The following is a 20435-nucleotide window of genomic DNA, read 5'->3' on the forward strand; positions in this document are numbered from 1 at the left end:
GGTGAAGACCATGGGACCTAGAAACATCCAGCTTGGTGGTTTGAAGGCAGCAGGAAGGAAGGGGTGATGCAGCAGGAAGGTGGCCAGGCCCAGGTTGGTGTGATGGAGCTTCAGGTTGGGTGGGAGATCGAGTCCTGCAGAGGCCCATTGAGAGTGACTGAAGGGAGCATGGTCTAAAAGGGAGACCTAACATCATTGGTGAAGAGCACACCAGCAGCACCCCAGTGCCAGCAAACAGCACCAGGGCCCCGGCTCACCTCCAGCCACATGTAGGACCTGATCAAATCTGTGCCTGTTAATGCCAGTGTGGATATGGATGTATCTGTTTGGAGATGAGCTCAGCTAAGCCTGCCTTTAGAAGAGAGCAAAGGCTGCTGGGGTCCCTTCCATAGGGCTGTCTGGGGAAGGCAGGGGTTAACCCTATTCAAGCATGCCACCTATTGCTAACCCTCACCACTGCACCCATCCAGCAGCCTTCTTCCCTCTGCAGTCAGTGTAGGCAGGATGTGCTAGAGCTTTTGTCAAGTCAGCCGGTCCTGCCGCAGAAACCAGGCAAAGCTCTTGGCTCATGAGCCTCCTTTTCTCCAGCTCTGCTTAGAGATCTAGGAAAATCAATAATACCTGTGAACAGGCAGGAAAACTCCCTTAAATACATGCACACCTCATCCCCAAGCAGGATGGAGAAGGGCAGCGCTGCTGCTGAAGGGCATGGGCAGGGTGGGGTGTCCCCAGTCAAAGCAGACACCCCAGTAACCTTTCTGGATATTAGGGTGTCTTCTATAACACGCATGTAAGAAACTGCATTATGCCTGAAGCCCAGGGAAGCACAGGGCTCCTAGTTCTTACACTTGTATAAGGAGCAGCCTGGTCCAGTGGAAGGTGTCCCTGCTCATGGCAGTGGGTTGAAACCAGATGAGCTTTAAGATCCCTTCCAATCCAAACCAGTCTGAGAACCCATGATTCTGTAAATGGTGCAGACAAATACAGAGGTACTGCTGGTGGTGGTGGTGTGTGTGTGTGTGTCTTAAGTTATATAGCAAAATCTAACAGAGTTGTATTTGAGTTTTAAAGTCTTTAAGGATTGCTTTAAGGAGCACAGGGGCACTTGGAACCCTGTGCTCCTTGGGGCTGGGACCCCTTGGAGCTGCTCTTTTGCAGAGGGAGGGGATAGGTGGGATGACATCTGTCCCAGCTGTGAGGAATGGAGATGTGCTTCTTAATGTGTGGATCCTTCATGCCATCCATGGCTCATCAGCCTGAACTCAATTCCATGTTATCATCCACAAAGGTATATAAAATCTAAGTAAGGAACAATTGGAAAAGGAGTGTCCAAGGAGGCTGCCTTTACACAAGCCTGCAGACTCATACTCACAGCTCCTAAGTGCCATTACTGCCTTCAGCTTCTTGTTTCCTGCCCCTTAATTTGGGGAAGGAATTGGCCATCCTTCCCCATTGGATATTCCCTGAGAGAAGCAACAGTGGTTGTTTAACATGGCTTGAGCATAGCATCGCTATAGAAGAAGCACAACCCTCTGCCATGTGAACTGACCGGACAGATGGCCTGAGTGACTGGAGCTATCTTGGAGCTGACGCAGGAGCAGTTCTGGGGAAGAACATGCCAACCCTTGTTGCATGACGCACTCTTTGCCCTCACTACCCTTACCGCAAGTCCCCACCAAAGGACAGATGGCCGGAGATGTGTTGAAACCTCTCAGGAACTGGGATATTAAGGTTTTGTCTCGCTTCAACCATGCTTCATGCACAGAGCCCCTGATGTTACCTCCTGCTGTGGAATGTGCCCTACATCTGCCTTGCTGCTAAAGAACAGATTATCTGGGTGGGCTTGGTGCTGTTGGCCACCTGCTTGCTCATACTTTGGTGCTGAAAGATGTGTGTGCAAACTGCACGGCACTGGCAGATGGAAATGTGCAGATGTCTTCTGGTTGGGTTGGGGTGAAGCGCTTTGTGCTGCCTCTTACAACAGCAGTGAACCTTCAGGATCATGAATGAGCTCTGGGAATGTGAGTGCAAGCCAGGAGCTTCAGGATTGCTGGGCTCATTGTGAAGGTTTCAGCCAGCTGTATTTCAGCCCAAACCTTTGAAAGGAACAACTGTGCTCAAGGGGAGCCAAGGGAAAGGATTTCTCCTCTGAAAAGCCTATTGAAAGGAAAGCATGAGCTTTGACTGCCAGGAGATGGGTCCTGCCTAGCACCATGGACCAAGAGCACCCCAGTGACACCTGAACTGCAGTCACCACAGATCAGTTATGAGGGGACTCTTCATCAGGGACTGTAGTGACAGGACAAGGGGTGATGGGTTCAAAGTGAAACAGGGGAAGTTCAGGTTAGATCTAAGGCAGAAGCTCTTCCCTGTGAGGGTGCTGAGGCGCTGGCACAGGCTGCCCAGAGAAGCTGTGGCTGCCCCATCCCTGGCAGTGCTCAAGGCCAGGTTGGACACAGGGGCTTGGAGCAACTTGGTCTGGTGTGAGGTGTCCCTGCCCATGGCAGGGGTTGAAACTGAATGATCTTAAGGTCCTTTCCATCCCAAACCATTCTGTGATCCTATGAAGCCATTGCTGCCAGTGTCACTCTTAAGAACTTAGGGGAACCATTTGAAGAGATGAGATCCCCTCTTCAGATGAAGCTTTTGCAAATGACCCTGACGAGGCTGTGCCTCTGGCACCAGGAGGAAGTGCTGGCATTTGGGGAAGTAGTGGCTAAACCAGCACAAGAGTGTTTTTGGTTGCGGTCGATCCGTTGTGGTGCAAGTGATGAATTGCCTCATTGTTAGTGCAAACAGTGCTCTGAATGTAACCACGGGCTGGGTTTTTAATGAAATGTGATTTATTTTGCTTTGTTTCATCAGTGTATCCACAGTGAGCTGTGAAACAGTGTCTCTCCCTTATACCTGCGGTCACACCAGCACTGCCAGCAGTTTCCCTCTGGTTCAGCATCATTCCTGCAGCAGCACTGGGAATTCCACCCCATGTGTGATACACAAGTTCTTTACACATATGGCTTATAACCCTCTTGAAACAAAGGTTTAAAAATGGAATGTATATAGCAAAAATACACCAGTAGCAATGGAATTCTATAGGGAAATACATCCCTGGGCTTCAAGTTGTTCCTGAGCCATCAAAATGAGTTCATGAACTTTCCACAGAGGCAGAAGCTTTGCCAAGCTTCAGAGGGAAGATAAGCAAATGTTTTCCCCCAAAGTGGAATATGCTCCTTTGCCTTGACTATCCACTTTATTTTGTGCCTGAAAGAACTGGTGTTCTATAGCACCAGCTCCTTTACACACATATACTAAACAGACCCCTTCCACAGCCTTATCATTAGCTAATTAAATACATGATGGAGTGTCTGCAGAGTTCTATCAAGGCCAGCCCCATGTTTCAGGGGGGATACTTGTACATCTACACAGGGAGAGACAAAGCAGGCACAGAGCAGCACTTTGCTGGCAGCAGAAACCTGCATATCTGTTCTGCTTTGGTATTAAGAATAAGAAGTCAATTTGCTTGGCTTCAAGTGCCAACAAACCCAGCGACTAAGAACCGAAGAGATGCTCTTTTCACGGCTGAATAATGGAGCGTTTATGTTCTCCATGGAGCAGATGGAAAACTGATCTGTCACATCCCTGCTGTCTGGCCTATGAGAAATGCACCAGTGTTTGGTGCCTGGTAAGAGTGTTGCTATTAAGATAAGTCAGAATTACATGTCAGACACAGATCAATGCAATCTCTTTGCTTGCAGACAATGCACTTGAAGTCTCACTTGTCTCTACCCTGTAGAAACAAAGGGACAAGTTCCTCACTCAGAAAACCCCAGACAGCTCCAGTTCACTGTTTCCTCCCAGAGGATCATTTCTTCTCATGCCCAAGGAGCTCACTTTTGCTCATCCCATCCCTTCATGAACTCCCAGGCCAGACTCTGCCCAGCAGCAAGCAATGCACCACCCAGCCAAATTAAGGGGCTGGATGGATTGCTCCTTCCCCTTGCTCTTGGGCAGCATGGGGAATACCCAGAGCTATAAACACACTGGCTCAAAGCCTGTTGTGGGCAACCACAGGCTAGTTAACAAACACCACTTCCATCAAAGCCTCTTTGGCCAACGTTGTTCCTGCCTGAGTGCTTCATGGTTGGTTGCTCCCCAGCCACCAGCACCACATCCTTTCCAATCAGCCTTAGAACCAGTCAAACTGGATCAAGTAGGCATGGGGTCATGGTTTCACCATGAAGCACCATGGTCCTGCAGGCTATATGCCCTCACCCCAGTGCCCCAGTAGGGTGGCAGGAGAGGGGCTACTGCAATGCCCCAGAAGTGAGTCACCGAATGGCAGCACGTCCTGTTGCTAATGTGTAACCCACAGTGACAGTTTTGTTCCCTGTTATCCCTTCTGTCCAGAAGTGTGGTTTGGGATGGAAGGAAAGGCAGCAAAAGCAGAGTGTAAATGCCAGGGTGTTATTTTTCTGCCCTAAAATACCTCCAGAGGAGAGGAACCTAAAGTGAAACTGTGATAAAGGGCCCATAGCATGTGCTGGCAGCTCTTCAGAAAGAAGAAGCTGGAGAGGGAGAGAAGAAGACACCATAACCTCTTCCTCATTGTAAAAACAGACTTGGCTGCTAATTTTACCCCCAGGGCAACTCTGGATGAGCTGAAGGGCTGTTACTTCAGCAACTGCTGTGGCAGCACTCATAAAGAATATCATCCTTTGCATGGCAAGTCCCACACACATTAATTCTGTGTGTCTATGTAGGTACCATAACCTGGTCCTGCCTTGGCTGTAGTGGTACTTAGTATGCATATTTGACCTCATATAGGTATTTCAGGAGCAGGGGCCAGGCTCTTAGTTTGAGATGTTTCTGCTTCCCTAGGCTGAGGTTATCACAGGGCTCAGGACTGAGGGCAGAGATGAGGGGGGAACTGGAGATCACCAAGGAGCTGAGTGGACTGTGTGTGTTGTACCTGCCTTGGGAAACCCCTGGAGCACAAGTGGAATCACTAGTCCCCAGAATGACACCAACTCAAGAGCAGGTTTTGCTTTAAAAGCAGAGTAAGAGTTTTCTTGAGGAGCTGTGATTCTTGGGGCTCTGCAAAACTGAATTGGGCAAAGAAAGTCCTGCTGACTTTCCATTTTACCCATGTCCTGGAAGAGTTTGTTACCATGTGCAAAACTCCCCTAAGCAGACAGAAAGTTGTTTCACCCCACACTGTCCATAATACTTCTGTACTTTGGGCTAAGTCTGCATCCTAATCATGACTTCCAGGACTCAGCTGTCCTCCTCCTATGTGTGACTCCAAGCGTGTGCTCCAAGATTGACACCAGTCATAGGGAAGGAGAAACATTCTTTAATGTGCTCTAACTCCTTATAAATAAAAGACTGTTCCATAAACCTGTTTGAAAAACTAAACCCCCTTCCTGCCATAAAGAATTCCCATTTGGGATTTACCTTCCTAGCCCGAATTGGAGCAGGACATTGGTTGAGGAAGCAGCTACCAGGTAAATTCCAGGTTAGGGGAACAGAAACTTGGGTTTTGACCTTTGCTGCCTGCATGCAACCTAAAGTGCAAATCAGACTGAGAAACCTGGAGAACAACCTGTGCTGCCAGAGAAGCAGAAGGAATCTGTACACAGATGCTTTCAAGGTAGGTGCCATCAGTGCATGCCTTATGGTAAGGGTCTTCTCTATGCTATATTCACTTGGTCCTTTCCAATGAAGCTGTGGTTAACCCCAGTTTGCCTGTGTAAATGACAGGAACCTTCTCAAAGGGAGCTCCTCCACTGCAAGAGGAGGAGGCTGGTGTAATACCCACTGAGGGTATGAGGGTTCTGCCAATGCCAACCTCTCCCTCTAGTGACTGCAAAGGGAGCAGACAGCTCCTCCCAGCCACTGTCAAATGCTCAGCATAAAGGAACTGACAACCATTGTGCATCTCCAGCTGACAGAGGAAGTCTAACCGAAAACCAGGAGTGAACTAGAGGCCCCTAATGATAACACTTCCCCATTTCTGTGTTAAAATCCCTTTTTAACATGATCCTAAGCAAAGAACAACACTGCTAGAAAAATGGCAGCTTCTGGAAAAGCTGTTGTTTCTGGCCACAAATGCAATGAATGCTGGATGCCTTGCTGAGTGTTCTTCACAAGGACAGGGATTACTTTCAACTGTGGGATGTGTTTTTCTTCTGTTCCTATTTGTCCTGACAATAGAAATTGAGGTAATCTCCACCTTCCAGCCACCTTCTGCTCTTATTTGTATCATCATATACATAATGACAAGTTGTATGATTTGTACTTTCTGTGTTAGGGCAGCATGTTCTTCACCTGCTGATTCAATCCCATCAGGTTTTTAATCTCCTTTGCATGTGTCTTTGATGAAAAATCCATGCACAGGATTCTTGTTTATAGAGCAGAAAAAGGTAAAATACAATAAAGAAAATACACAGGTTTAATCCCAGCAGTTCTTTACTGAACCTCAAGCAAGAAAGGAAAGATCCAGGTGCCTCAGTTTCCCACAAGGCTTCTTTATTAATCAGCGACCTGATGGAGGGCTTGTAAACTTAACATCAAAGCACACTCTTAGTCCTGCTCTGCACAGGAGCAGGAGGCCCCAGGTGACATGGGAACAAAGACCCATCTCTGGGGGTAGGTGAGATCCTCCATTGAGATGCTATGGAGGAGTCATACCTTCCGCCTGAGCTGAAAGGGGACATGATGGTGATGAAATCTTCAGTATCCACCAGTTCATTCTCTAGTCATAAGAAGAAATGAATCCTTTCTCTCCCAAACCCAGGACAAACAAGGTAGTTTCACTGCTTCTTTTTGTCTCTTAAAGCAGAAGGCTCCACAGCGGGAGTTTAGTTATTGGGTTGATTTTCATAAGGATTTGGGGTTGATTCAAACTAGCTGCTGGAGAACAGTGCAGAGGCAAATGGATGAACACTATTATACACCCAGTCCAGGTGATAATTACTCCTATGAAGATGTCTTTAATGAAAGCAATGTCTGCGAAATGGGCAACTATTTTGTGTTTTACACCCACCTCTCTACTGTCCTCTACACTCTGGCATTTCTGCTCAGCCTGCTTGGAAACAGCCTCGTGTTATGGATCCTATTCAAATACGAAAACCTCACATCTTTAACGAACATCTTCATCATTAACCTCTCTGTCTCTGATTTAGTCTTCTCCTGCATGCTGCCTTTCTGGGCAGTGGACCAGTCCTTTGGGTGGATTTTTGGTGAGTTCCTTTGCAAGGCAGCAAATGCTGTTTTCTCCATTGGCTACTACAGTGGTGTTTTCTTCCTGACCCTCATGACGGCGCTGCGGTACTTGGCCATAGCAAACCCACTTTCAATCCTGAGATCCCAGATGCAGCGCTGGGGGGTTTTGGTGAGCTTGGCTGTTTGGATTGGTAGCACATTAATTGTGGTTCCTGAGGTTATCCACACCACAGTGCAAGAGAACCTGGGGGACAAGATCTGTGATTATGATGACTGGAAATGGAAGAAGGTGGACATTTATCAAAGAAATGCACTCTTCCTGCTTGCCTTTGGGGCCATTGTGTTCTGTTACGTCAAGATACTGATAATCCTGCTCAGGTCAAGGTCTCGCAGGAAACACAGAACTGTGAAACTCATCCTCACCATTGTGTTGGCTTTTTTCCTCAGCTGGGCACCTTACAACATCCTCAGCTTTCTGATTACTCTTCCATCACCTACCTGTCAGTATGAAAGAGACTCCAACCTTGCCTTTTACATCAGCCGTAAAATCGCTTTCTTCCACTGCTGCCTCAACCCTGTGCTCTATGTCTTTGTCGGAGTCAAGTTCAAGAGGCATTTGTTCCGTTTATGCAGTCAGTATTCACCCTGTGGCCACAGACAAGTCTCCAGCCCCAGGGTCTGCTCTCAAGGCAAATTCCACTATGAACATGCATCCATCTACTGAAGCAAGACCTCCCTTGCAGCACTTTCCCTGGATGAGCTTTCTGATTCTAAAAGCCATGGATAACATCTAATTCTTAGAGGCACTTCCCTGAGAAAGACACAGAAATTTACTCTTTGCAAACATGCTGTGCATGGAAAATCACACCAAAATGTATTTGCAGTGGGATGGGGAGCTGAGGATGATGAGAAACTACTTCATTGGCCTGTAAGTCTTATCTTTATGTTTTGTGCAGTGAGATGGATGTATAGTTTCTTTTTAAAAGCAAAAGAAATATATTAGCTTTTTCTGTGGGAGCTGAAACATTGGGTTTTAACATAAGCAGTGTTGCATGTTGCTTTGTCACCTGACTTGGGTTGTATATAGCAATGGACACATGTATTCCTGTAGCCTTTAATGCTTTACAGTGTTTATCAGTGCTGAACTCATTGGTTATCTCTTTTGGGGACACTCAGGATTAACTGGCCTGACAACAGCCACAAGAACTCTAAGTCTCTGAAGTTCTCAGCACAAATGTTCTTTTATCTCTTGGTATATATATATATGTATATATAAGTAGCTTAGTGTAAAAGTAGTCTTTTGTATCTGCAATGGGAAGTTTTGGGAGAGCTTTAGAAGGAACACAAGCTGTTAAGCAGATACTTCACTAGGATAGTAGTTTTCCTCCTGTTACTGCAGGCACCTTCCAGTCTCTGAATATCCCTTTAGGAGGCTGCAGTGGATCAGCAGCCCATCCCCACAGCAGCACAGGAGCATATTTGCCTCCAAATGCTCTCTCCCTTTCTCCTTTTGTTATGGAGCTGAGAAGAATTAAACTTTCTAAGAAGGTTATAGGACAAGAACAAGTCAGTCCTGGCATCCCATTACTACAGTTATTGCCTAAGACTTAAAAATGAACAGGTTCCTCATTAATCCCAAAGTGTTCAAACAAATGGAAAGGCAGAGGTTGCCATGTGCCTTGTGGTGAAGACCAGCTTTTGGCTCTCGTCACCTGATAAGAGACATTTGAAATGGATGTGGTTGTTTCTGTGCACTTCAACAGACTTTGGGCTAGAGACTCAATACCATCCATTATGAAGAGACAACCTACTGAAGGACTAATGAGTCCAAATTATTCTTCTGTTCTGTTAAGCCAGGACCACCTCATGGGCACCAGCAAAGCTCTGCAAGACAAAAATGCTATGATGAGGAGTGAAAGGTCTCATGCACCTACATCATTTCAACAAACTGTCCTTCAGCTCCTGGCACTAGAGCTATACTACCCTGAAATCAATACATTTTACATGTCTCTAAAAAACCAGTCAAGAATTAACAGAAGCAATAAAATGAGAGATTGAAATATCCTGCTCTGTGCAGGCTTGAACAGGTTATTTAGATGTCTGTAGCATTAGCAGGTTTTGTTACAGTATGTCTGAGTGTGTAAAGGGAATACTTAGTACTACCCAGTTATATCGTTACCTACCATAACCAAAGTAATTCAGAATGTGGAGATTTCCCCTCCTGATCTAATAAAGTGGTACTAATAAACATTCAGGAATTCAATGGAATACTACACTGTGACAATGGTTCTCTGCCTTTGATAACCACCTATTAAAGTTAAGGTATTTGAAGAAGTAACTGTGAATTTTCACAGGTTCATTTAGCTTGGAAGAGTCTCTTGGCTGTCTTCCTCCACCCTGCTCCCAGCAGTTCTATCTTCCCAGTTAGACAAGGTTGCTTGGGGCCTTGTCTGGTCAAACTGTGACAACATCCAAGATCAGGGACTGCAAACTGCTCTGTGTTCCTGTTCCAACGTTTAACAACCCTCATGGTGGAATTATTTCCTTCTACATGAACAAGATTTCCTTTGCTGCACCCTGGTGGTGTTGTCTTTTCCTTGCCTTCTCTATGTCCTTGCTGGCTGCTCCCAAACACTTTTGTCCTGCTTCTGGCTGGTAATGGCTTCCAGGAGGATTTACTCCACCATCCTCCAGGGCATAGAGATGAGACTGACCAGTTCCCTGGATTGTCCTTCTTGCCTTTGCTGAAAGTGGGCATGAGCTTTGCCTTTTCCAAATCATCATGGACTTCCCAGGTCACCATGGCCTTTAGAGGTAATAGGTAGCACCCTGCAGTGGTACTGGGCAATGCCCTCAGAAACCATTACATGCATCCTGTCCAGTGCAAATAACTATATATCCAGTCTACTTAAGTTGTCCCAAAGCCATTCTCCTCTGTGTGGGCTGTATCCCCCTCTCCAAACTCTGTTACTAGGCACAGAAACCCGTAGGGCACTTGCAGCTATAGCCATCATCAACAAGAAATACACTGGTGTAGCTTCCATCTTTGTTTATACATGTATGTTATTAAATACCTATATTGCTAAAGCCATAGGATGTGCCCCGTGCAGGTCTAGGGATGGCAGCCTGCACATCTCATTCCCTCCAGGACCTCCAGATGCTTGGAAAATATAGACTGCTCCGGGTAAAACATAATGCTCAGAGGACCTTGAATCATTAATGTCACTCCATCCATCAAATATTATGTGGTCTGAGCAAATGCAGAACTGAGAGACAGAGGCCTGTGAAGTGAAAAAGGAGAAATTAATTGGGTTTGGAAACCACAGTCCATCTGGGGGAAGGGACGGGTGTCAGACTGCATGGTCAGAGTACCACAGCTGTTGTACAGTGCAAGGGTGGCACCTCTAGCCCTAGCTGCGAGTTACAGTTAAATGCACATGCTCTCGCTGCTCTGATTAAGTCCATACTAAATTCCACTCAGTGCAAATGGGAGGACAATGGCTTTTCTCACAAGCAGTTTAGGTGGATTGAGCCCTTCTCTCTAGCTCTCTTTATGGCAGGTCAACACAAAGCTGAGCATCACTGCCACAGCCTGTCAGAGCTCCCACCTGCCATGCAGCCATGGGAGCTTGTACCAGTAGGGACAATCCTCACTGGTAAGGACCAAGGCACCAAATGAATCCTTTCCACTGCTAATGCAAACTGACTTATATAAAATAAGCAAACTTAAAATCCACACATTTCAGAAAGCATCTTGTTCCTACTAAAATAAATGATAATTTTGCTTCTGATCATAGTCAGAGCAACAGACTCATAAGTGGATGCAATGAATTGGGCAAAGCACAGCATGCACTGCTTATTGCCAGAAGGATTTCCACTGGGGGTCAGGATATCTCCATCTATAACTCAGTATTTTGAAAATACCACCAGTGTTATTAAAATCATAAATAAAATTCTATTTTATTTCTCCTTATGGTTACTCAGCAGTTTCAAATCCTCTTGCTCATCCAGTGTTTAAATAGGAAGGGCCTGTGTTAAATGGAGAGTTTCACTGATAAGTGAAGGGAAGTTAAAAGAACATACATGTATCTTCAGTTTTACATTGACAGAACAGTGTAATATGGAAGATCCTGACTGGAGTGAAGCAAAGAACTGAGAATGACAAAGGGAATGCAGGGAGTGGAGAACTCTCTCCATAGACAGGAACTGCTGAGATACCCAATTTAAGATAACTCTGAGTTTATTTGATTCCTCCAAACAATGCTGCCTCCTAAGGTCAAGTTCTCTTTCTTAGTGATGATATCCTTCCAGCCCTGTGAACCAACTCTTAACCACCTAAACCTCAGTATGCTCTTTATATATATGCCATATATCTCAGTGTATATAAAAGCTCATTTAAACTGCACAGTCCAGAGTCTGTGCCCTGGCTCTCCCATATCATTGCTGCTCCAGTTGAACCAGCATCAAACCAGTTCTACCTGCTTTGTCCACACAAGAGTGCAATTCAGCCAGTTCTGAGCAGTGGTAGCTCCTAAACCTGCTGTGCTCGGGTGGAAGTCAGTCTGGAAAGCTGACAGCTTCCAAAAAACAAAAGTCTTGACCCTCTTTTGCTGCTAAGAAATGAGAAAATATAAGGAATTCCAAGGGAGTTTTTGTCAGGTATGGGCATAACTGGAAAGAGCAGGTTTTTCTCAGAAGAAAGTGACTGTATAAACAGGCAGGAATACAATTAATGTCAGTTATTATATATTTTGGACAGTCGCTTGTCACTACATCACTAAAAAGAGGAACACTGTTGTACTTGATTATTGTTGGGAAGTAAAACTGCACAAAGACTTTATGAAAAGATGTAAAAAAAGGGCAATTTCAGTGAAACAATGTGGGGTTCCCTTTATCATTATTTGCAACTGATGACCCTGAGGTTACTTTTGGAAGACACCCCATTGTCTGCTGGTCAATGGTAGGTATTTGTCTCCTCTTGGCCCTGTAGTCCATGATGCTGTAAAGAACATGAACAGCAGTCAGCCTGAAGGTTGCTTCTGAACTATGTGAGACATCCCATCTGGTTCACAAGTCACGTACCCACAGCATCCTCAGCCCTGTAACCTGCACTTCTGAGGGCATCAAAGTGCTTTGGAGCTATGCAAAACCATGGGGGAGATTCATCACCAAAACTCACTGTCCCTTAGTCATCCTGAAGGTGAGGATGTAAGAATGAGGATGATAGTGCATGTCAGTGACTACATACTATATGTATTTCCTTAAGAGCATTGAAAATATGATGCTTTGACCTTAAGCTGAAGATTATGATGCTAACATAGTGATGAGCATTGTGACAAGAATTGATGCCAAACTGTTTGGTCATGACTTTTATTTAAAACCATTTCTTTACCAAAGCAATGTGTAAAAACCCCATAGAAACTGAGCATGCTTCAAGTGCAAATCCAGCGTACCCTATTTCAGCTGCTGCAAAAGAAATGACCTTTACAAGTATCACATGTGTTATGGGAAGGTTAAGATTTGGGTAGTGGAAATAGTTTGTTTGTAGGAGCTGGTGTGGGTGTTAAGGAACTCCATGAACCACATATCCCTTGCATCCCACCTTAGGAATGGGGCCTCTTCCAGCTTCACACCCACTTTCTCACTGTTTCTTCCTGTTTGTAGCCTTTATTAATCCCTACCTACACCTTTCAGCTGTGGGAAGAGGATTTTCCTATCGGCAAACAGGGCAGAAAGGGGAAATCTGCCGTGCCTTGGATTTGCTGAGCCTGACTTCCCCATTCACTTCAGTTGTCCATGCAAAGAGCTCGATGAACTGATGCACAAGCCCCAACAGAACCCAGAACAAACAAAACCCCATCAACAAACCCATACTCAACCGTCCTAAGAGCAAGCCCGTACTGTACTACAATGTTACACTTCGGGCCCGTGCTTGGGGGTACCAACAACACACCCCCTTCAAAGTAACCCCAGACCCCACAGCTGTGGGGAAAAGCGGCTATTTCCGCTATAGGGACATTTAAACCCCATCCGTTCCCCCGCAGCTGAGGCTCACACCGCCCTGGGGGTGGGGAGGCACTTCCAGCGGCCTCACGGGAGTTGTAGTCGGCGGCGAGCGGAGCCGGAGCCGGAGCTTCACCCCAGGGCCGCCTCTCCGCGACATGGCGGCGGCCGAGCAGGTACCGGGCCACAGCCGCCGGGCACCCCGCTGAGGGAGCGAGGCCGGCAGGGAGGGAAGGAAGGGAAGGGGGGAAGTAACTTCGGCGGCTTCCACTTGTTGCTGGGCTCTGAGGGGAGGAGCTCCGCTGGGACGGATGGAGGGGGGCAGAGAGCGGAGCTGCGGCCCCTCAGTGCCCGGCCGGCCTCGGCCCTGTGCCGGGGGGAGTCCGCACCTCTGCCCGCTCGCAGCGGCCTTGGGGTGGCCCATGTCCGGCCAGGGGCTAAGGGGGTGGCTGCCAGCACCCAGGCCCCGTCATCTTAGGGGTGGTTGGTTGTGCCTGGTGAGCGGAGGTTTTAGGCCGACATAAACAGTGTTTTGTCCCCCGTCGTCCACCCCACTTTGTGCAGAACAGGAGCAGTCACCTGGGGCTCTGCTAGAAACTAACACCCGCCCGTGTCCGTGCTCTCACCCGCTATAAAGTGCTGACAGGGAAATACTTGTGCAGCCCTAATCCCCCTCGCCCTTGTGTCGGCAAATCGCCGGCGGACAGACAGACAGACGGACAGGGAGGGTTCTGCTGGCACAGACGGGCCGGCTCTGTGTCCAGAGCAGATGCTGCGGTTGCAGCCAGCCCTCCTACGGCTTGCGTTGATCGCGGTAATCCAGAGCCAGCAAGGAAGGGGGGGGAAAGCGAGGCTTTAATGAAGTGGTCATTTGCTGCCTTTGTGCTCTGGATCCTCGTCGGGCAGAGGTGCTGCGGTGGTAAGTGGGGCTGTGGAGGGGCTGTGTGGGTCTGTTGCTGCCTGTTTCGGAGCTCAGGGCCCCGGTGTTTGCCTTCCCCGGCTCATTGCACCCAGCCTCCTGCTGGTGTTGGCCTATGGAGGTGGTCATGCTCCCGGTTCAGCCTCTGGCTGGAAACGCAGTTCCTTTTCCAGTGTAAACAGAGAGGGAGGATACAGTGCTGAAGAGTGAAAGTGGGTGTTTGTTTTTAGCCAGCTCTGCCTTCACACACCCATAGAAGCAAGCTGGAATTAACCTTCTAGCCTAAAACACTGTTTGCTGGCCACATGGCGACATGTTCTCTGTTACTGGCTCCGAGGTGATGTTGTAGGACACGCAGCAGAGGGGATAAACTGCCTTGCAGGACTGCCTGTTCTGGTTTCTGGGTGTTACTCTGGACAAGGCAACTTTCTGGAGTCTTCCAATGGTCCTCATGGGAGTGCTTGTATTTAAACAATGTTCCTGATGTTCCAAACAGTGTTTCTGAATGTTCAGGTTTAGAAGAGAGCACTGTAGTTAAAAAGTTGTATCTAAGATACTAGGATGGAAAATGAGTGATGGTCGATTTTGCTCTTCTTGCAGTATATATATATATATATATATATATATATATATATATATATATTTGACAGTGTTTGTTGTGAGCAAGGTTTCACTACTTCTGAAAAGCCAGTTTGGAGCCTGATTTTCCTCTAGAAAGTAGCCTTTTATGTACACCATCTGGTAACAGTGAAAGGGTGTATTGTATTTGCAGTCACTCCATTGCTGCATAAAAGGAAGACATCCTGGAGGCCTTGGTTGGTATGGGGTCAAGACATAAAGGAACAAATAGGGAAAGCATGCTATGTGTAAGTACAGAAATGATGTGGTGGACTCCAGGCAAAGAGAATTGTTTTCAGTTTAGATTGTTACTTGTTTTCCTTAGTTGATCCTATTTAAAATGAACAATTGCCTGTTTGTCAAATAAATGCCAAATCCTTCTGGTATTCCTTAGATGCTGTTGAGATGATTAAACTGGAGGGAACTTTAAGAGCCCTAAGTGTTTTTATTATGACACATTCTTATTTCTTTACATTCCTATGGTTTTATTTCTGTTTGGCTTTGCCAGTGCAAAGGGACTTTTTAGCAGCTCATACCTAATTTAGTTCATATTTTCATGTAGGGTTTGTCCAGGGAGTGATTGGTCTTGGTGTCCAAAAATCCTATAATAGCAGTAAGTTTGAATGCTTTGTCCAGGTGTATTCAGAAGAAGGCCTTACAGTTTGTAACACTGGCAGAAGGAGCAGCACCTTTTATATAGAGCATAACTCTGGGAAGCTGTTGCTCCACAGGGCCTTGACTTGCTCACCCTTCCCTTTGGATTAGTGTTTTTGTCCATCAGGTGTTCTGTGATTGTGGATGATAAAGTGATCTCAGCAGAGATACTTGTAAACGGTTAAGCCCTGAATGTGTCCACTGTGACACTGAGTTTACAGTTCAGTGGTGACAGTCTCATACAGACCTCTTCCATAGGTTTTTAAATAGTTGGGATTTGTGATTGAAATTTCTTTCCCCTTTCCCCCCAAATGGTGACCTTCACAGGAGAAAAGAGGGAGAGAGAAAATACTCCATACTTCCTGCTGCAGAGGAAAGGAAACAGGATATTTTGCTGTTGGCTCTGGAGTAGCATGATTCACTCAGTGGCATGTCAGTTTGGGTTGTCTCAGCATCGTTTCTGCTTAATGTGTTTGCCTCACCTCCTGTTTGATTTATGTGTGCGTGCCCAAAACCTATAATTTTCCATGTTGCTTGTTGCTAGTTCCCTGGGAACTACATATGGGCTAGGGAGCTACTGCTGCTGTTGGCTGGATGGAGGACAGATGGAGTTCTACAGATGAGCAAGTCTCAGCATCCACCTGCCAAGCTTCCCAAAGCCATTAGTTGGAGGCAGCCTTTTCAAGTCCTTCTGAAACCTCTGCTTGGAAGGTCAGTGTGGAACGGGAGATGCAGAGGTAACAAAATCCTCCTAAGGAAAGCTCCCATTCAGAGTTAGGATGCAGTGGTTGTTGCTTTTAACTATCCCAAAGGCCCAGAGGTGGCTGAGATGCTGTAGGCAGGCCAAGCTTGCTGAGGAAGTTAGCAAACTTCAGAGACCAGCTTTGGAGACCTGAAATCCTTGAGATTTGTTGAAGACTCCAAGCTTGTACAATGAGCAAGTATGGACCATCAGTGCTCCTTTGCAGCTGGGAGACCTTTAGTGTTTGTTTCTGTAGGTGTTTATATGGTGCTCCTCAGTAGCATCTGATCATCAGGAGCCTGGCTTGAAAACATGGAAGAGATTTAGATAGTTGGGTGAGTTATGGAGAGGAAGAGCAAGTTTTGTGGTAGGGTGTCTGTAGGTGTCTATATGGGTCCCATCAGAGTATCATTTCAGCAGCAGGAGCCTGGCTTGGAGAACATGCAAGAGGTTAGAATAGTTGGGTGAGTTATGTAGAGGAAGAGCAGGGTTTGTGGCAGGGCAGGTACATAGGGACATGGGGAGAATGGCTTGGAAGAACGAGAGTGTAAATGGGAGCTTTTTTAAATTTTGAATGAAATCTGTCTTTTAAACCAGCCATACAGGCTCTGAGGCAGCAGGGTACATTTGAGGGGAGTGAAATAGGATGGGAGCAGCAGAGGAGAAGCAAGTCCCTGGGAGTTAGATGTTAGATCTTAATAAACACAGTGGAGCATTCCTGACACAGGGTGAAGTCTGGGGTGTCCTAAGGGAAAAGGGCAGATGTGTATGTTAAAAGTGATACCAGTGCAATTCCTGTTATCAGAAGAGCTCTCTTCTCCTTGTGAGCAGACTGCTTCCTCAAACAGACAACTTCTTTAGTCATAAGACAGGGCTAGGACAGGCTTGACCTTGTGAGATACGTACAAGCTCGTCCCTATGATGGTGGTGGCAGGAAGTGGTCATTTGAGTTCATGTTGTTCAGCAGTTATTGATGTGAGGAATATCAGACAAAGTACTGTATTTTTCCGGTCAGGAATCTGTGTTCCTGGTCTAATGCGTCTGCCCTTAAGTCAGGTCTTACAGTAGATACCCAATTTGGGAAATGCAGCATTAAAAACATTGTTAGGGTTGTCAGCTTTCCCCAATGTGGGTTAAATATTATCTTATGGAATTGTCATCATACCACTTGTATACTTGATTCTGTTGCTTAGTTTTGAGCTTTTCCGAAGAACAACTTGCAAATATAAGGAATAAAGGGGGAATGCAGGCCAGGTGTCCATAGAATAGAGAAGTTTGCACAAAGATTATACAAAACTTTTCCAATTCTTTTGTGTCAGTCTCTCCTGTCAGGTTAGGGGTTAAAGCAGGATTTTGTGTATATCATTAGTTTGTGTTCTTAGGCTGTTAAATGCAATTATGGCTAAAGCACAAGGGCCTCCCCACAAAAGGTCTTTATTGTAGGGACTCCATAACTATAACATGCTACTTTTTCTGCTAGGCATCTGCAAAATATGTGATTGGCTTTGTGCACTTTGTCTCATTGCCTTGTTTTGCTGAGCTATACTCTGTGAATTTGTTTCTCTGGATGTGTATTTTCTGCAGGATATGTGTTAGTACTGAATGTTAGATTAGATCTAAGGCAGAAGCTCTTCCCTGTGAGGGTGCTGAGGCGCTGGCACAGGGTGCCCAGAGAAGCTGTGGCTGCCCCATCCCTGGCAGTGTTCAAAGCCTGGTTGGACACAGGGGCTTGGAGCAACCTGGTCTGGTGTGAGGCCCATGGCAGGGATCTGGAACTGGGTGAGCTTTAAGATCCATTCCAACCTGAACCAGTCTGGAATTCTATGGGTCTAGGTTTATATGCTGGAACACTTCAAAACAAGGTTTGTGTCTATAAGTGTGTGGAAATCCAGTACAGGTTTGCAGCATGGTCTTAGGTTTGAAGTGCTAAAAGAAAGAGAAACTATTCCTCCAAAACATTAGTTTTATAATTGAAATGTAAAGGTTTGTTGGCATAGAAAATGAATGGGGAAGGTTAATTCAGCAAGAAAATTTCACTTCTTAGAATGGAAACCTTGGCTGACATTCAGGCTGTGCTTACATTTTGTTTTTAATGCTCCTATTTCACGTAGGCTTGTGTGTGTTTTCATCAGATCCGTATCTTTATATGCAGTGTAGAGCCCAAAAGGTTGGGTTGCTCAGGAGAAGCATGTGTGTGCCTGACAGAAGAGTTGTCCTGTCTCTTTTGGAGTTCACCTCAGACCCTTATTTCCAGCGTAAAGTTCTTTAGATTTATGATTGTGCAGCTTTGTGGTACAAAAGGAGAAGAGCTAGCCCTACAGCTGTAGTGAATTCCACTGGTGCTCTGATGTTCTTTGTCAATGGTTCTTTTAGCACTGTATGAACAAGTAGGTTGTTTTTGTCCACACTCTTTCCAGAAGTGTGCCTTGCAGTACCTGCTTTTATGGGACAAATCAAGATGCACATTACCCAAGAGAATAACACAGTTGCAGTTGTTGGGACTTGTGAATGTAGGATTTGGCTGGATACCTTCACTTGTCTGTTTTGTTTCAGTGTTAGAACAGGTATGGAATTGCAGGCACCAGATGAAGGTCTGGTGATAGTAGTGGGTGCCAAGTGGTGAGTTGTCCTTGTTTTGTGTGGCTAGACCAGAGTAATTACGTCAATGTAAAGTATTTTTGCAAGCAGTAGACGGTTGTGGCCTTAGTTTCCAATGAATTTGCCTTGCAGATATGATTTAAATCATAGAATCCCAGAATGGTTCGTGTTGGAAAGAACCTTAAGATCATGTAGTTCCAACCCCCTGCCATGGGCAGGGACACCTCACACTAGACCAGGTTGATCTAAGCCCCGTCCATCCTGGCCTTGAACACTGCCAGTTTGAACCCATCACCCCTTGTCCTATCACTGCAGTCCCTGATGAAGAGCCCCTCTCCAGCATCCTTGTAGCCCCCTTCAGACACTGGAAGCTGCTCTGAGGTCTCCACGCAGCTTCTCTTCTCCAGGCTGAACAGCCCCAATGTTCTCAGCCTGTCTCCATACAGGAGGTGCTCCAGCTCCTGAGCATCCCTTATTGTTTGATTTTGAACTGAGATACACCACGTCTGAAATGTGAGCTCTCTCCTTAGTATACACTGAAAATGACTTGGGTGGTGGGTGTATTCTCTGATACCAGGCTGTAACACAGGTCTGGCTGCAGCCTTTTTATCAATGAAGAGGAACTCTGCTTATGGACTTCCTCCAGCTTCCCGTTGTGATTGCACATGGAGGAGTGTAGTATTTTGAACACCTCTACCTTCTGCCAAAGGTTGGCTAGAACTAACCAATGAATTAAGCAAATGTAGCTGCTGGAAATGCAGATTTGCCTACAGAAACACAAAGAGAAATGTTATGAAATCAGATTAAAAGTGGGTCATTGCAGCTGCCCCACTAACCAGTTTAATTACAGTCATTTTGTTTCTTGTTTTGGATGTGTCTTACTCCCCTTCAGGTCAGTCTTTTCCTGTAAGTGGGCTGTTTCCTATGTGCTTCTTACTTAAATCTCCAGGATATCCTGCTCTGTAAAGAAGATTGACACCCCCTCACCAGTACTTATGCCAGCAGGGAAGGGAGCAGCCACCTTCAGACACCAGCAGGCACAGCCTGAGTGCAAGGAGGGACTGGTGACATGGCCTGTCTTGTTTCCTCTGCCTTCTGGGTGCCAGGGCCTTAGTGTAACTGCATTGATGTCATTACAGCTCTGCAGCTTTGTGCTAGTTAATGCCCTCCCCCTTAGTCAAATGCTATTGCATAAGAGGTAGTGATGCATCATCTAAAAAGCTTTTGACCCACAGCTGGTCACTTGTGCCTGACACATGGGTGGTGCTGTTTTCACCTAGCAAATATTTACAGGCCTACATAATAGGATAGGAAGAAATGCTGGGGAGGAACAGGGTTGTGCTCTAAAGGCAAAATGTTGTGTGGTCAGGAAGGACTAGATCAGGTGTTACAGAAGCTCTTCCTGTTTTGAAACTTCAGGAAACCAGTTCAGGCCCATTGTCAGCTTTCTTTGCCATAGGAAGTGAGAGCTCCGAACCTTTCCATGAGATGGACTGTGTTTTCAAGGACCACGTCTGGAAGGACCATGGAGGGGAGAAGTACCTTTCTTCCCATATTGCAGAGAAGGCAGGTAGAAAACATTTCAGCACATTAAGGTGTCCCTGCCTGTGGCAGAGGGTTGGAACTAGATGATCTTTAAGTTCCTTTCCAACTTAAACCACTCTGTGATTCAGTGAT

The 20435-nt window shown here is 46.2% G+C and overlaps 2 protein-coding genes across 3 annotated transcripts in view; both read left to right on the top strand.

Annotated features, from left to right (window-relative positions):
- Positions 1–6934: 6934 nt before the first annotated feature.
- Positions 6935–7948, top strand: XCR1 (X-C motif chemokine receptor 1). Its single transcript, XM_005152720.2, has one exon. The coding sequence runs from the start codon at positions 6935–6937 to the stop codon at positions 7946–7948; it is 1014 nt and encodes a 337-aa protein (XP_005152777.2).
- Positions 7949–13284: 5336 nt separating this feature from the next.
- FYCO1 (FYVE and coiled-coil domain autophagy adaptor 1) overlaps positions 13285–20435 on the top strand; it is a 36194-nt gene continuing 29043 nt past the window's right edge. Inside the window, exon 1 of one of the 2 annotated variants that reach the window (XM_034062859.1) lies at positions 13285–13403. The gene's annotated coding sequence lies outside the window, so the exon portion shown is untranslated. Of the gene's footprint in view, positions 13404–15996; positions 16130–20435 lie in introns of those variants that run through there. The other variant, XM_005152719.3, reaches the window with a different exon arrangement.

The sequence above is a fragment of the Melopsittacus undulatus genome, chromosome 1 (assembly GCF_012275295.1).
Source record: "Melopsittacus undulatus isolate bMelUnd1 chromosome 1, bMelUnd1.mat.Z, whole genome shotgun sequence".
Lineage (NCBI taxonomy): Eukaryota > Metazoa > Chordata > Aves > Psittaciformes > Psittaculidae > Melopsittacus > Melopsittacus undulatus.